Source organism: Podarcis raffonei, chromosome 8 (assembly GCF_027172205.1).
Source record: "Podarcis raffonei isolate rPodRaf1 chromosome 8, rPodRaf1.pri, whole genome shotgun sequence".
Taxonomy (NCBI): Eukaryota; Metazoa; Chordata; class Lepidosauria; order Squamata; family Lacertidae; genus Podarcis; species Podarcis raffonei.
In genome coordinates this window covers 28,709,999-28,726,758 of record NC_070609.1, presented here as the reverse complement: position 1 = coordinate 28,726,758, position 16,760 = coordinate 28,709,999, and the positions used below count along the sequence as shown (strand labels likewise).

Sequence of the window (16,760 nt, the reverse complement as noted above, 5' to 3'; positions counted from 1 at the left end):
TGCATTTCTATGGGCTGAGTATCTGGCTATTGGCAATACAACTCTGTGGACTTAGCCCCTTCTCATGCTAACTAGCCAGAACATGCACTTGTTGGGTTTGGCTGCTAATCTCCCACAGATTGTGCCAATGTTCCTCCTTGCACGGAGGAGCGCTACAGCGTGGCCATTGCGTGCAGCAGCAGCGATAGCCATTCAATCAATGTTTAAAATGCCTTCAGTGAAGGAGAGTCCGTCACTTCCGAGGGAGTCTGTTCCACTGTCAAACAGCTCTGTCAGAAAGTTCTTCCTGATGTTTACTTGGAATCTTCTTACTTGTAATTTGAATCTGTTGGTTCAGCTCCTATCCCCTGGAGCAGCAGAAAACAAGCACAGCTCCATCTTCCATGTGACAGCCCTTTAGATATTTGAAGATGGCTATCATATCACTTCTCGGCCTTCTCTTCTCCAGGCTAAACTTACCCAACTCCCTCAGCTGTTCCTCCTAAGGCTTTATTTCCACTTGCAGGTATCTGGCCTGCCCAGGTGAGTTCCAGTCCATCATGCCACTCCCCTTTTTATCTCTGACCAGGAACTGTGTGACTTTGGTGTCTCCATATCCTGTTTTCTGAAGCAGGTTGGCTCCCACCCATGTAACTGACTCTGTGTCGGAAATCAAGCCTATATCGGGAGTAACTGGCAACACTCCCAGGCACCCGGCTTCGTCTCCTGTTGACCTCCCTGGCTGCATTCCCAGCAAGATCCAGGCTAGGTCACGATAAGCGACCCTTCCCAGCGTGGGAAGAGCACACTCCCTCCCTCCTGCTCCCCCCCAGCAGGGAAAAGGAGATGGACAGAAACGTATTTACATGCTTTTATTCCTGTCTTTGCAGCATTACAGAAAACATGACTGCTCTCTTCAAGCTCCAGCAGTCGAGGGACAAACACCTCCTGTACTTCCTCTACAAGAGCAAGAGGAAGAGCTCATATTACACTCTGAGCTAATTCCGGTGCATTGCCCTGTGAATTGACTGTCCCTCTGTTTCCCACAGAACAGTCCCAACATTCCATCATGTTTTGTTTTCAAGCTACCAGCTCGCAGCTGCATTGCTTCTATATCGTAACACTCTGCACACCCAGAGTGTGACTGTGTTTCAACATACCTGCGATGGGGACCAGAAAGTAAATTGAACGGGCACGGAGCTTAATTCTCTTGTTCCCTGCAAAAGCAGCAATGTAGGAATTGAGCCGCCAACATTTTTACTGCCCTCCTCCTGCAAAAAAACCTAGGTGTAGCTTTTCCAGACAGAAGGATATACACAGAGATGGGGAAAGCTGTGTTACATTTGTGCTTTTCAGGTTGTTGTTAAAGGCGCAGGGTAGCCAACCTTGAAAACATTTTTTAAAACTGTTCCTCATAAGGCTTGGTTTCCAGACTCTTGATAATCTCTGCATGTTCCAGCTTGTCAATATCCTCCTTAAATTGTGGCGCCTAGAACTGGACACAGTATTCCAGGTGGGGTCTGACCAAGGCAGAATAGAGTGGCACTATTACGTTCCTTGATCTGGACAACTTCTGTTGATGCAGCCTTGAATTACATTAGTTTTTTTTTGCTGCTGCATCACACTGTTGGCTCATGTTAAGCTTGTGCTCCTCATTAAGATCCTGATACGGCCTCCATTCCACTCCCCTTGCCCATCCACAGCAATTCCAAAAAAGAACAACATATTTTATAACTAATACTTTATTTAAAACATTTCTATACCACCTCCCACATCAAGTCTCACAGTGGTGTACAACAATATTAAAATACATTTATCAAAACATTAAAATGTGGGAAGGAAACACAACAGAAAATCTACGGTAGCTTTATTCTGAGACCAAACGGCACCAGAATCCTGACGGCACAATGTGGTTTTAAGATGTGCAAAGTAATGAGGTTTAGGCATACTGTATTTTCCACTCTCAGAAGGCAGGTGGTTTTAATAGTATGGGTGCCACCACTGAAAAGACTCTCCCTCCAGTGGCTGCAAACTGTAGCTCCATAGGCTGCAGCCCAACAGGAAGAGCCTCAGGTATCCTGGTACCAAGTTGCTTAGGGCAATAGAAGTCATTACCAAAATCCTTAAAAGCCTGGCCCAGCAGCCTGTTTGCAGTCAGTGCAACTCCTTGGATTAGTGTAACATGCACATGTTGCCCCAGACTGCAGCCTAGCAGCTGCATTTCATACCAGCTGCAGCTTCCAGAACAGCTCCACATAGTGTGTGTTATAACAGTGCAGTCTTGAGGTTACCAATATAGGGGTCACAGTGGCCAAGCCAATCCTGTCCAGGACCAGGCACAACTTGCTTATTTACCTAATAATTCCCTTCCCTTTACCTTCTATATAGAAAACCAGAACAACCCCTTTCCATATATTCTATTTCAGCCCTCCCCCCTGGGGCCAACCGAGTGCCCTCCAGATGTGCTGGACTTCAACTCCCATCAGCCCTAGCCAGCATGGGTATCAACACATGTGCCTGGCATATTGAACACCACATGTACCTCTAACTCAAGCATGGTCAAACTTGGCCCTTGAGCTGCTTTGGGACTACAATTCCCATCATCCCTGACCACTGGTCCTGCTAGCTAGGGATGATGGGAGCTGTATTCCCAAAACAGCTGGAGGGCCAAGTTTGGCCATGCCTGCTCTAAGGCATGGGCTGTTTGGGGAGTCTCAGAACTGAAGGGCCACAGGTTTGCTACCTCTGCTCTAACCAGTTCTGAAGGATTTCCCCAGCAACAAGAAGTTAACAATCATTTGGCACCAATTCCTCCAGCACAGGTCTGTTAGAATTGCCAGAAAGCTATCAAGCCCTGGAGCCTTTGCTGTTCCTCATCTTCAGAAAGACTTAAGAGCCTAACAAAGAAAGGGAAAGTGAACTATAAGCAGTGAAGGAACCGGGAAGCAAAAGGGTGAGCGCCATATGGACATTAGGATGACACAGAATCATAGAATTGTAGAGTTGGGATCCTGAGGATCATCTAGTCCAACCCCTGCAATGCAGGAATGTGCAGCTGTCCCATATGGGGCTCAAACCTGCAACCTTGGCATTATCAGCTGTGTCATCCATGGGTCAGGGGCTGGAACAGCACAAGGATCAATCAGCTGCAGAGGCCCAAATCTAGGGGCAGGCACACCATCACTCAGTGGCACACAATCCATGCTACACCTCTTCCCCCAATACTGGAAGCCACCATCCCATACTGGCACAAGAAGGAATGAAGGCCTGCACACCATTCTCCAAGAGCGAGTAGGAAACTGAGCATGCCCCACATTTCCTAAGGAAGATCATGTGGGGAGGCTGAACTGGCATGGATACTGGCAGCAGGAGGAGCTTGTGATGGGCTTGTTCTACAAGAGGGAGTCTTCGGGGGACAGGAGCTGGGGGTCAGACCAGGATCCCACCCTCTGAGGCCCAACAAGATTTCAGCAAAGGTTTCAGAGAGGCTACTTGATTTTAGATATAGAAAGTAGCATATTTAATTGGTTAATTCTTTTTTGCAAGCTGGGCAACCTTGGGATAGGTGTGGTGAAAAGAAGGCAAAAACGATTGCCTGTTTTGGGTTGCCCACTTATATCCCCACGAGTTGATTGAGAAAGGCATCCTGGTTGGGGGGGAGGGTACTCCACAGCGCACTGTTGACGCAACCACAACGCCACATAGGAGACTCCAAATGAGAGAAGAGGAAAAGATAAATTATGGCCCAAGCAAATGAGGGTTCCAAAAATACAAATAGGGATAGAGGTATATAGGAACTCAGGATGCTCCCATGAAGATGAATGTTTTAAAAAGCTCCAATTGATGCTGGAAGATTCAAGACAGGAAAAAGGAAGTTCTTCTTCACAAACTGCAGAGTTTAAACTAGGGCATTTGCTCCCAAAATATGTAGTGACGACCACCAACTTGGATGGCTTTAAAAGGCAAATTCATGGTAGATAAGGCTATGAACCACTATGGCTAGGTTCTCCCTCCCCTGTCAGAAGCAGGATTCCTCCGAATATCATTTGGAGTGACCCTCAGGTGAGGAGGGCCCCACTGCACTCTGGTCCTGCTTGTGAGCTTCCCATAGGACTCTTGGTTAGCCACTGTGAGAACAAAATGCTGGACTATGATAGGCCTTTGGCCCAACCCAGCAGGGCTCTTTTTATGACCCCTTGCAACAAATCTGTTCCTTGGAGGCAAGTTGTGACCAGTGGAAAGGACTCAGGTTCTTTGCGAAGCCCAAGATATCCAACCAAGTGCAAATACAGTGCTTTAGGCTACTTTTTTTAATGTCTCTTTTCAGGGTAAAATTTGGCTGACTCATCTTCCTGCCGTCGAGTCCGGAGAGTGCTTAAATAAAGTTAGGAGAGGAGACCAAGTGCAAACATGGCAGATTCCAGAGTGTCGCTTGTAGTTTTGCTTCCAACAAGTCCCGTAAAGGCGCTGCTCTGCTTCACAGTTTGCAGGAGGCCTGTGCCACTTTCGAATTGGTCCTCCTGTTCAACGCCTTGCAAATAAAGGTTCCTGCGTCCAGAAGTTTCGTGAGGTCCACACCCTTCATAGGGAAGAAGAGACACAGCTGCTTACTTGTACATACAAAGCTGCATTAAATGACGTCAGATCATTTGTCCATCTAGTCTAGTACTGCCTGCTCTTTGGACTGTCAGCTGCTATCCAAAGATTCAGACACTGGTCTTTCCAGCCCAGTAAACTGAGGTCCTCCCACTTTCTTTCTTTTTTTTTTTTTAAAAAAGGGGAGATGCAGAGAATTGAACCTAAGACCATCTACACCCAAAAACATGTGCTCTTCCTCAGAGGTCACAACCACACCATGAATTTAAAGTACTCCTATACCATGTTAACAACCATGGCTTCCGTCAAAGTATCCAGGGAAATGTAGTTTGTTAGCAGAGCTCATGAGGAGACCCCTATTTCCCCCACCATGAGAAGAGAAGACTCCCTGGAAAAGACCCCGATGTTGGGAAAGATGGAGGGCACAAGGAGAAGGGGACGACAGAGGATGAGATGGCTGGATAGTGTTCTCGAAGCTACCAGCATGAGTTTGACCAAACTGCGGGAGGCAGTGGAAGACAGGAGTGCCTGGCGTGCTCTGGTCCAGGGGGTCACAAAGAGTCGGAAATGACTAAACGACTAAACAAGAAATTTCCCCCACAAAGCTACACCTGACAACTATGCACACCCCTAACAAAATTCAGTTCCCAGGATTTGTTGGAGGTGGGGATAGACTTAAAAGTGGCATACGAGTGCTTTAAATGGATGGTATGAAGGTGACCAAAGATACATCTCTTACTCAGAAGAATATAATTTTGAGGCAAGTCATGCAGTGACCTCATGCAGTGGAAAACTTCAGACAACCTGTTTCCAACACATATACAACTTGACACACAGTGGCAGATAAAGCTCGGCTGGATGCTCTAGTTGGGAGAGACATCAAATACAATAGCAGCTAATCAGCCAACGAGGGCCACAGACACCCATCTCTATCAAAGCAAAATAAAGACAAACGTGCCTTGTACTAACTCCCAAACCCAAGACAAGTGTGTCCCCCTCCTATGACCAAGTACTTACAGTGTGGATGCCAAGGCCGTTGAGCATGTACACCATGTCTTCTGTGGCCACATTCCCAGATGCTCCTTGGGCATAGGGACAGCCACCAAGGCCAGCGACTGAGGAATCGACCACATTCACGCCCATCTGTGAACAGAAGCAGAGCTGTTCTAAGGAAAAGTCCTGCCTGGTCCGTCCAGTGAAATAGCAACTTATGGGCTGATTAACTAGACCAGGGATGTGGAACCGGTGGCCCTTTTGATGTGGGTGGTTCCTAGCTCTCCTCAGCCCCAGCCAGCATGGCCAATGGCCAGGGATGAGGCGAGCTGTGAGTCAACAACCGGGAAAGCCACAGGTTTCCCATCGCTGAATTAGAAATCCAGGTAAGGGGTTCTGCCTCCCTTTTCTTTTGCAAAAACAAAATAAAATAAAAATAGGCCGCCTCCCTTTCTTCCAGGGTATCAGAAATTCTTGTATGATTAGGGGAAGGTGGATGTATGCTGGAAAGGCTCCTAAGAGCATTCCTTCTGCGTGGATCCTGTTTTATATGTAGCCCGAATGCCTTTTGTGGGGCCAAAACATGCCCCAGGGACCCTTTTATCCATTCCAGGTCACTGAGCTCTTTGGAGAGTGTTAGTGGTCCCCCATGGCTCAGATGCACGGCTTATATGTGCCAGGAGCTGTGCATTCAGAGGACCCAATTTTATAGAACTTCCTTCCAGCTGAGGTCAGACAGGTCCCCTCTTTGTTACTACTTACTACTGAAGACTGTTTTGTATTCCAGCAGGCATTTTAACAGAATTCTAATCTTTTGTTTGTTTCAATTGATTTTTATCTGCACTGTACTGAGTTTCTTGTACATGGCTTACAGGCAATTCCAATTAAGTGATACATAAACTGTCAAAATAAAAATAAAATCTCTATCCCAGGCAAGATTGGCCAATGACCAGGGCTTGTTCGTGGCTAGCATGTGGATTGGGCGCCACCCATTTTAGTGAATTATGTCTTGAGCTATGAAACCAGCGAGGAAGTCACCTGAAGCGCTACCAGCGTGTTGGCGAGTGCCTGCCCGTAAGTGTCATGGCAGTGAACAGCCAGGGCTCCAAGAGGCACCTCCTTCATGACAGCAGAGAGCATGTCCTTCATGTTGCCGGGGGTCCCAACGCCAATGGTATCACCAAGGGAAATCTCGTAGCACCCCATGGCATACATTTTCTTTGAAACCTGCAGCAGAGAACAGAACATTTACAGAATTTCCAACACATGAAGCTGCCTGACACCAACTCAGACCACCGGCCCGTCTAGCTCACTGTTGTTTAGAGCAGTTTCCCAGACTTTAGGTCTCCAACTGTTTTTGGACTACAACTCCCATCATCCCTGACCACGGGTCCTACTAGGTAGCGATGATGGGAGTTGTAGTCCAAAACAGCTGGAGACCCACGTTTGGGAAACCCTGGTTTAGAGTGAGTGGCAGTGGCTCTACGGGATCTCATACAGGGTTGTCCCCAGACCTACTTGGAGAGGGTAGGGACCGAATCTGTGACTTTCTGCACAGCAAAGCATGTGCTCTACTACTGCGCTTCCCATGCAGACCTACCATTTAAAGTTTGAGCTACACAATGTAAAGAGCACAGGGACAAAGCAAAAAGCGGGAGCCCCTGCCTGAGTTCCATCTTCCCTTTGCATAACATATACTTCCATTCACCCCATGTCCTATTACAGTGTGCGTTTTCCTGCTCTTCACATTGTTGGCTGCAGGTGGTGAGGATAAAATACATGCAGCTGCCTTTTACTAAGTCAACCCATTCTTTCACCTGGCCCAGTACTGGGCTCTTCCCATCCCTGCACTGCTGTCAGAACACAGTGCAAGGTGAATGGGGTGTGTGCCTATATCACATATATACACACACCAACTTAATACAGGGCTGCCATTTGGGATGGCAGCCCTATGCTCTTTGCAAAGTGCAATTCCTTCTCGAAAAAGGCGCCTTTTGCTTTTTTCACCTTGCACTGAGAACTGAAACGACGGCAGCTGCAACACGCAGTGCTGATGTGTGACTGAGGTTACCAAGAATATCAAAGATAGAAGGCCACCACCGCCCACAAATGCCTTTCAGTATTGATGCTGGGTGCACAATGGATGCCACAACATCCAACTGCAACATATACTCACTTCTGCTACTTTAGCAGGAGAAATCTTGCCTTCATATGGGCAGCCAAGGACACAGGAGACATACCTGCATGCAGAGGGGAAAGAACAGGCATTATTATACCCAATACATGCAGGAGTTTCAAATGCCTTTTACACAACCAGAACAGCAGCCTCAGACCACCGGCCTCACACGTGACCTATAAATCATTTGCAGAATAAGAATAGCTCCTAGGGATTTACGGCCAAGCCTGTGGAATGAAAACCTCACCACAGCCTGTTATGTACACCAGAATCTTCACTCCATCACATAAAATGTGAAGAGCTCCCTTGCTCACCTACTGGGGAGCGGCAGCTGTTTCCTCACGTAAATGGAAGACAGCAACCGATGGCCACACCCCCAATTATGGCTTATCAGGACCGCATTATGGAAAGCTCCTTCAGGCCATCTCAGAGACGATCCAGTATTTTGGTTCTGAATCCCCTCCCCTCTCCCAAGCTTCACCAGCCCATTTGTAAATGTAACAATAATAAATAAATCACGGTAGATTAGCAGGTAGAGAGGAACGCTCAACACCTCAGTTAGCACATAGCCCTAAAGCTTACCCTCGGACCGGGATACTGGTTTCTTTAGCTGCACTCAGGACCTCACTGAATCTGTCCAGACTCTCCTCAATGGAACAGTTGATGTTCTTCTTTGTGAAAAGTTCTGATGCTGCCCCGAAGATTGACACCTCCTTAGCTCCTGCTGCCACCTGCCAATACAGGGAATATGCCCTATATATCACTCCCTCTGATAAGTGAACTCAGGGGCTGGTGACTGACAACAATTTAATTTTCAAACTCAGGTGGTGACTGCAAGCTATCTTGATTTTCTGCTTATTTCTCACACAGGGGTCGCCAACCTTTTTGGTTCAGGGGCACTTTTCGAATGTTGAGAAGCGCTGTGGGGGGCCAGTCACAAAATGGCTAGGGGCGGCATGGCATAACACAAAATTAGTTACTGTACTTTTCCGTGTATAAGACTGTGTTTATTTCTTTAAAAATCATACTAAAAAGTGGGGGTTGTCTTATACATGGGTAGTGCATAAGTGTGGATGTTTGATTGGTTGCTGCCGCAGCTGTCAATCACTATTGTGCATGTTATTGGTTGCTGCGTCAATGGGCGGTGTTGATTGGCTGACACCCCGGCAGTTGGGTGGGCGATTGGCAGCTTCTGCTGGCGATGGGACAGACGGGAGGCTGACTTTGCATCGCGTGTGGGTGAGCGAATTTTGGCAAAAAAAGCTCAACAACTCTGAGCAATCTACTCCCTTTTTCTAAAATTTGAGGGGTAGTTTTATACACGGGGGCATCTTACAGACGGAAAAGTATGGTACCTCCCCAACAACTTTATGCTAACCATGGGAAGTCAGCTATGTCCGGCTGCTCCTGGTTGTGGAGATCACATAATATTGATTCTACACGTATAAATGATGTTGCTCTTTAATAACAGAGGGCATTTCGCAGCACCAGGTGGCAACATCAAACTCGCTCTCATTTCACAGAAACTGATTAGAAGGTACCTGAACATTTTGTCCCCAAACTTTCTTCCCATGAGGAATAGAGACTGGGTTGTTGTTTTAAAAAAGCTTAGGGTCTGGGACACCTGCCTGGAGCAGCAGTGAAAGCCTTTGCAAGGTGCAGGGTAGGGGACCTCTGTTTTAGTGGGGTGGATCTGATCTATTATACGTATTATAGGCACAAGCATTTTAGGTTGTGTTTATTCTTCTTTTCACTCGTTTTTAAAGTTCCTATTTGTAAGTCACCCTGAGTTCACCTTTCTGGAAAAAACTGACTAATCAATACAATCAACAAATAAATAATGTACAAAAATCGTACCAAAATGGGTCTAGTTGACCAGATTTATGGCTACATTGAGCTAATTGAGATTCCTGTGATGCTGGAGAGACTTTTCCCAGCATGGCCTACAGGTTTTTACATATACAAGCACCTTCATTGAGTTCAATTCGGGGGGGGGGAGATGTGCCTCCTCTATTTAAATAAATGAGCTGCCTGTCTAGGTGCACCATACCTGGAACAGGATATGAAATGAGAGTCATAGTTGTGTATTTCTCACTTTAAAGATCTCTACTAAAGCCATGACCTCAGAGCTTCTGCACTGCCATCTTCCTTACCGCTGCTTGGAAGCCTTTGAGGTTGGGAGTCAAAACAGGGTAGCTGATCCCAGGAACCTTCCGAATCCCTTGCATGACTTCAGTATGATCAGCCATCTAAGTTGCAAAACAAAGAACGTAAAAGACAGGATTTTAATTCTCCACTGCAAAAGAGGGGAGCACCTTAAAGCTTCCAAACCCTCGCAGATCAAAATGAGAAAAAGAAATAGGATTGTTAGGCGGCAAATGAAAAGTATTTTTAAACTGTTGACAAGACTTTCCTCAATGAAAAGCAGACTCCTCTTGCAAGCTCCGCTTCCATTATTATCTGGTTTTTAAAGAGGGACTCTAGCTTTCTGAACAACGTTTTACAATAACAGGCAGCTTTGAGAACAATGCTCAGTAATCTATGAAGATCAGAAACTTTTTATAATAGAAACAACCCCCTCTGCATGCTGCTGTGTTAAATTGCTGCATAGCCACATTATGCTTAGCAGCCCTGGGGGGGAAGTCCTGAGAGTCAGAGAGTGGCTCCCGGCTTCCCAGATCTGCACTAAACTATAGTTTGGAATTACCTATATGCAAATGCAGCCTATGAAAGAAACCAAGTTGAGACAGTAATTTATCTAAGCCACCCAGCAAGGTTACGGGAGAAGCAGGATCACCCATACTGACCTGAGGAATCCATTTGGGAGACACAAAACTGGTAGCTTCTATGACCGAAAGACCCGTTTCTGACAACATGTTGATTAAGTCAATTTTCACATGGGTGGGGACGATGTTCTACAAAAAGAGAGAAACACATTTCCCACTTATAGCAATTGCACAATCCCTTCCAGAAAGTCTAACCAAAACCTTCCCTGAAGTAGAACAAAAGTGGCTTTGAAGTGTTGGGGAAGGCCACTGAGGTGGAGGATCACAAACTGGAAGGCAAGAAGGATTCCTCTTATTGGAGACAGGGGAGTGGAAATGGCTGGGATCCTGATACAATGATCTTCTTATTTTTTACAGATAGATGAATTACCAGAACCTTTCTGCATTTCTTTAATTTTTAAACTGCATCTGACCTTGAGCTTTTGAGAATGGAGAAGACTAAAAATCTCCTATTATAATAAACAATAAATACGTAAGAACCGGCTACACTGAACTCAGTGGAGCTGACATTGTTAGTCAATTTTGCATCACTGTGAGTATTGCGCACCACATAGCCAGCCAGAGGGACAAAGATTTCCCGTTTTGCAACGTGGTAACCCTGGACAGACTTTGCAATGGGTAAACATTCACGTCAAGCCTTAAACAAACTCCCTGGCTCTGACTTTGTGTATTGGGAGATATTTTTCCCTCTCTCTCCACAGTTACCGTAGGTCAGAACTTGTACTGTTTTACCTAGTTGGCTACCTGCAATGATTAAATAGCTTTAGAAGAGGATCGGAGAAATTCAGAGAGGAGAAGTGGTCTATCAATGGCTGCTAGTCAAGATGCCAATAAGCAACCTTCCAGTTTAGAAGCATTATGCCTCTGAATACCAGTTGCAGTGAAGCAAAAGCAGCAGGAGAGGCCCATTACTCTCCCGTGGGCTTCTCAGGGGCACTGTGTTGGCCACTTGGGAATCTGGGTGTGGGGCTAGACAGACCACTGGCCTGATGGGGACGTATTCTTGGTATTCCAACAGGATTTTTCATTATGCCTTTATGAAGTCAGTATCTTCATGGGGTGCAGGTAAGACTGCTAAAATCCCCCAATGGAACTTCCAAGATATGGTTCACAGGCATAAACAAAACCATACACATCCTACAAGCTGCAAAGGCTCCCACTGAAGCCAGAGGCAGACAGGACAATTCTGACTCCAGGCCGGGCTCTTGCAGCTTCTCCTCCTAGTACAGAAATCCTTCGATATTTCTGAATTGTGCCATTTCAAGGCAAGAGCTGGTAAAATGTAGTGGCTAAGGAGCTAAGCTTGCTATGACCCAGGAAGTGCCCAATTCAAATCTTGCCTCTGCTATGGAAGTAGCCTTTGGCAAACTATTCTCTGAGCCTCAATCTCCCATTTGCAATATGGGTACAACACCACTGACCTACCTTACATGTTTGCTGTTTGAACAAAGATAAGGTATGCAAAAGCATTTTGAGCAAAGAAAGAGGGACATAAATACTAAATGTTATTATCAGCATCACTCATTAGGGTGCCAATCTCCTGATCACAATGCCGCCTTAAATCCTTAAAAACTGAAACTATCAAGGTCTGTGTAATGCGGAGTGCTTTTCAACCCAGAGCGTGCAAACATTATACATACTACTGTGCATGCTCATATGAATCTGATGAAATGCAACAAAGATCAGAAAATGTTAAATTAGAGCATGTTATGAAATGTTATCTCTCCAGGTGCTCCTTATGATGGTCCATGGCATCTTTGCATCATCTGTGCAGTAGGATGTACCCATTTCACAGACTGATTTAATTTATATAAGCTGCTGTATTGAAATGAACAAATGAGAAATTGAGCAGCAGAGACTGCAGTTTGCCCAGGCCTAAGTCTCTGAGGTGAGTCTAATGTGACCCACCAGCCTGGACTGATGCATTTCTAGTGATCAATATACAGGAATTGCCAGAAACAGACAAAGTAGGATGAAAGGGTGAGGATGGAATTTTTGAGCTGTGACCCATGTTCTAGTTGGCAGCAAAATAAAAATAGCGCAGATGTTGAAAGAGCAGGTTCATGAGAACAAATTATTGTAGATTTCAGGAACAAGACAAATAGCTTATCAGGAGTCATTTACCTTTTCATTTTGCAAGCCATCTCTTGGACCGACCTCAACTATTTTCACATATTTGGGAAGCGTACCAGCTGCTGTTGAGCTGAGCTGTAGAGGGGAAAAAATGATAAATTTATTTATTTACAACTGGGATGAACAATACATTTTCACAATGTTCTTATCGGTCAACATGCCTAATGAATAATTAATGAAAAGAGATATGAAGTCCATCTTGGTACAGTACATAGCTAAACTAAAGGATGTAGCGATGGTCCCCGATTTGGATGGCTTTAAATGGGGTTCAGGACAAATTCATAGAGGTTAAAACCAATTCACGGAGGGCAAAAACCAAAATATAGAGTAGATTCAACTAAGCTTGACATCTGCCCTTCTAGCATTTTTGGAAGGGTGGGCAGAATGTAGACAATGATCTACAGTACTGGTAGATCTCTGACAGATTTACAGTAGATCAGCAAGGACTCCCAATTGTTTCAGAACAGCAACAACAAAATGTCACCCCTTACATCCTGGAGAGGGGCAGGAATCCTAATATCCTGAAATGAAGAAAGCTTAAACTGGAATGGATTTGTGCGTGGAAGGCCTATAAGCCCACCTCCAAATGATTCTTCATGCCTCACAGCACTTTATTCATGTATTTCCCCAGAGACCCCTGGGTAAGTGCATCATTTAAAAAAACCCTATATTCCTGTACATACATACATCCGTAAAACATGTTCTTATTCACTGATTCACAAGTTAGTAAAAACCTTTGGAACTGGTCTTTGTTCTTCTGGAGAATTTGTAAACCTCTACCATTCTCCGGCAAAGGTGCAACTGTTGCTCTCGCCAGTCTCAATCTGCGCGCCTTTGCAAGTGTTTACCTTGCACACAGGGCTGCAGCTGGTGGAGCTCGGGAAGTTGCAGCGCAACAACTAACCTGAAACGTGCCCTCCCCACAGGCCCTGCAAGCCCCCTGTCGGGAGCCTATTTAGAAAACATCTGGAGGTGGCCCCTGCCGTTCGCAGGCCACCCCATAGCAGGTGCCAGGGCAGCTTAGGGACACCTCTCCCCACGGAGAGCCGCCACAACAGCAGCGCCCGAAGCAGCAGCAGCAGCAGCAACGTCCCACTTCCCAGCCTGGACCCGCCCCAGCTCTGCTCTCCCGCTCACCGGCCGCAGCGAAGCCACCAGCCGCGGGAGCGCCCGCTTGGCCGCCACCATGTCGCCGCTTCTCCAGCGAGAGTCCGCGACTAGAAGCAGGTCACGTGACGGCGGGAGGGCTTTGTTCCTCCACGTGACCCTCTTCCCTCGATGCGCGTGCGGCGGAGTGGGCGGCGCTGGCGCGTTCGCCTTGCTAGGAATGCGGGCAGGGCTTCACCTGGTGAATCTCTGCCTGTCCGCTTGGGGGGAAAGTGGCCGAGGATGGGAGACCCCGCCACGGGAGTGGGGCAGTTTGTTTTATGCTCTTTGCGCCTGAGCATGTGCAGAGTGCCTCCCTCGCCCCTGGCTAAGTAGCAGTAGCAGCTGGGAGTGCAGCCGCCGCGCAGCTGGGAGTGCGGCATCCAGAACCAGAGCTTGAGAGGACAGCGTAAGTGCTTTGATGAATTAGGCGAAATGCCCATCGTGGCAGACATCCTCTTGGCCAGGCATAGGCAAACTCCGGCCCTCCAGATGTTTGGGACTACAATTCCCATGATCCCTAGCTAAAAGGACCAGTGGTCAGGGATGATGGGAATTGTAGTTGCGAACATCTGGAGGGCCGGAGTTTGCCTATGCCTGCTCTTGGCATTAGTAGCTGCTGCCTCCAAGCAGGCGTTGGCCCTGGGAGGCTTTCAAGAAGGGAATAGGCGCTTCCTGTATTTTCTGACCGGCTACAACTGTTAGAGCTCTGTGCCGGATTTACCTATAAGCTAAACAAGCTATAGCTTAGGGCTCCACTCTCTTGGGGGCCCCAAAAAAACTAAAAGGAAAAAAACCGATGTACATTTCCGAAGTATAAGTTAAAAAACAAATAAAATAGAACCTATAGCAACAGTGTTTTGTTTTGTATAGGCTCCTATTATGTGCAAATGGCTTTAGATACCTATTAGGTCCATAAATTACCATATAGCATATATTCAACACAAAAAACAGTGACAATTTGTTGTTGACAAAGGACAGTTGGACATATAAAGGGCCCCATTACCTTCAGTAGCTTAGGGCCTCATCAAACCTAAAACCAGCTCTCTGTATGTATAAAATGTCACCAGACTCATACAAGTGTAACAAGGATTGTTTTTGACAAAGGTAAGCATGACACACAAGCAACATGGACAAGATACTGCGCCATAAAAGAATTCCTCATCAGTTTCACCTTTTTGCATATTTGAGGTATGCTTGAACCTCAACATCCGAAGCAAATTCCTCACCTTCAAAGCTCTTCCTGATCAAGCCTGATTTCCTGTTATCTCTCTGTCCCATAACTTTTCCACCTCTTAGCATTAGTCACATGGCTACTATGAAGTTTCCTGCTAACAATCTGAGCTTATGCACAATAGGGATGGCAGCCCTACATGGCTTTTGAGGACTCTCAACTGCTGCTGCTCGTACCTGAAAATCCTTTCCAAATACTTGATGCCACCTTTCTGCCCTGCTTTGTGTTCTTCACAACTTACTAAGAGGCTGAAGAAAGCAATGTAATGACACATAATCAATTACAACTCATTTTGCTTGCTACACTTATCAACCTAACATATTTATAGTGGCCTTCAAAAAAAAACAACCCCAACCTATACTGCATGGTACTATGCATCCTTATTCAGGGTAACCCAAATTCTCAAGTGTGCATGGAAGATACACGAGATAACCATGATTTTTTCTAATAGCTGAAACAACTCATTACACATACTATTTGCACCCATTTTTGAAAAGTATACCTGTCCCATCAGGCTTCCTCTTCGTAAAGGTCCCATTTTGCACTCTGGTGTCTCCTGCTCACACAGGGGTTTGACTTAGCTTGGCCTGCACGGGTGACTTGCAGCACTGCCCTATGCGCATTTATACCACTAAAGTAACAGAAGCCTGTGGCTCTGAGATAAGAGCTATTTGTTTTGGCTCTAAAACTGCCAATTTTGTTTACTTGAGATATTCCCTTCACCCAAGGATCTATGGAATGAAGCAAAAAGGTGTGTTACTATTCTCCTCCCTCCCACCAAAGTTCACAATGGTTGCAACCCAGTGCCAAGAGAGTTTGTATGCCCAGTATATACTCAGCATTTTAGCATCATGACATTTTCCTCAGTATGTTGCAAGGGATGATCAATGCCAAAGGCTATTTGCCAATGTCCCCAAGCCAGGAGACAGATGACATCAATTGCATTTTTTGGATCCCCCTAACTGGCACTGAGCTTGAGCTTTTGAGGTTGACTGTTACTTCACAGCACTGCAATTAATGATTGAACCAGGATATTCATTGGAAACCACCTTTCTTTGGAACACGCATAGGTCTTTCCCCTTGAACGTGTTAAAAATCATTTTAGAAATAATTGAAGGTAACTAAAGGGTTGGGAGAGGATTTCCTTTGCCTCAGAGGTAATGGATACCTCTGAAAAGTATTGGAGTAAAACAATGGCACCTCTCTGGTGTCTCCTTGGCTTTCTCAAGAACCTGTGTCCATGCTGTGAGCTGCTAAGTCCTAGATAAATCCCCTATTCTCTCATCCTATGCTTATCTATTATGGAGATAATAATACTAAGATGGTGATTAAATGTGGTATTATTATTATTATTCCACAGGATAACTGAAAAGCTGCATTTTATGTGCAGAAAAACTGGACACCACAAAGGGCATTCTCACAAGCCAGTTCTAATGGCTGCATACCTCTTCCCAAGTTCTTACCCATTTTGCTTCCAAACCTCACCTGTTGCAATGCCATATATTCAGATCATGCAATGCTTTTACTTCAATTCCAATGTTTTATTATTTTTGCAAAACCAACATTTGAAATCAGATATGAAAAACAGAAAAGGCACTGTGATCGATACATTGCAGAATAACACATCAGGAGCACTCATATCACGTGGTTCAATCTAGCTGTTTGGTTTTATATATATATAAAAGATTTAAACATCTGATTTAAAGTCATTCGTTTA

At 45.7% G+C, this 16,760-nt stretch overlaps 1 protein-coding gene across 3 annotated transcripts; it reads right to left on the bottom strand.

Annotated features, from left to right (window-relative positions):
• Window positions 1-4,271: 4,271 nt before the first annotated feature.
• HMGCL (3-hydroxy-3-methylglutaryl-CoA lyase) lies at window positions 4,272-15,648 on the bottom strand. Of its 3 annotated transcripts, none has more exons than XM_053398800.1 (9): window positions 15,546-15,648; window positions 12,655-12,738; window positions 10,552-10,659; window positions 9,898-9,993; window positions 8,327-8,475; window positions 7,745-7,808; window positions 6,607-6,795; window positions 5,593-5,718; window positions 4,272-4,558 (listed from the first exon to the last, which is right to left on the bottom strand). In XM_053398800.1, the coding sequence occupies exons 1-9, from the start codon at window positions 15,579-15,581 to the stop codon at window positions 4,457-4,459; spliced, it is 954 nt and encodes a 317-aa protein (XP_053254775.1). In that variant the 5' UTR covers window positions 15,582-15,648; the 3' UTR covers window positions 4,272-4,456. The 3 variants fall into 3 exon arrangements, with proteins under 3 accessions (XP_053254775.1, XP_053254774.1, XP_053254776.1); XM_053398799.1 differs by lacking the exon at window positions 15,546-15,648 and adding an exon at window positions 13,801-13,910; XM_053398801.1 differs by lacking the exon at window positions 15,546-15,648 and adding an exon at window positions 13,568-13,703.
• Window positions 15,649-16,760: the final 1,112 nt, after the last annotated feature.

Bases quoted from the DNA above. Each gene is read 5' to 3' on its own strand.
- HMGCL (XM_053398799.1), bottom strand. From the start codon at position 13,851: ATGGTGGCGGCCAAGCGGGCGCTCCCGCGGCTGGTGGCTTCGCTGCGG. The intron at 10,660-12,654 runs GTAAATGACTCC...CTCTTTTTGTAG, and splicing joins ATGGCTTGCAAAATGAAAAG to AACATCGTCCCCACCCATGT. The intron at 4,559-5,592 runs GTAAGTACTTGG...TTCCCTATGAAG, and splicing joins ACGGCCTTGGCATCCACACT to GGTGTGGACCTCACGAAACT.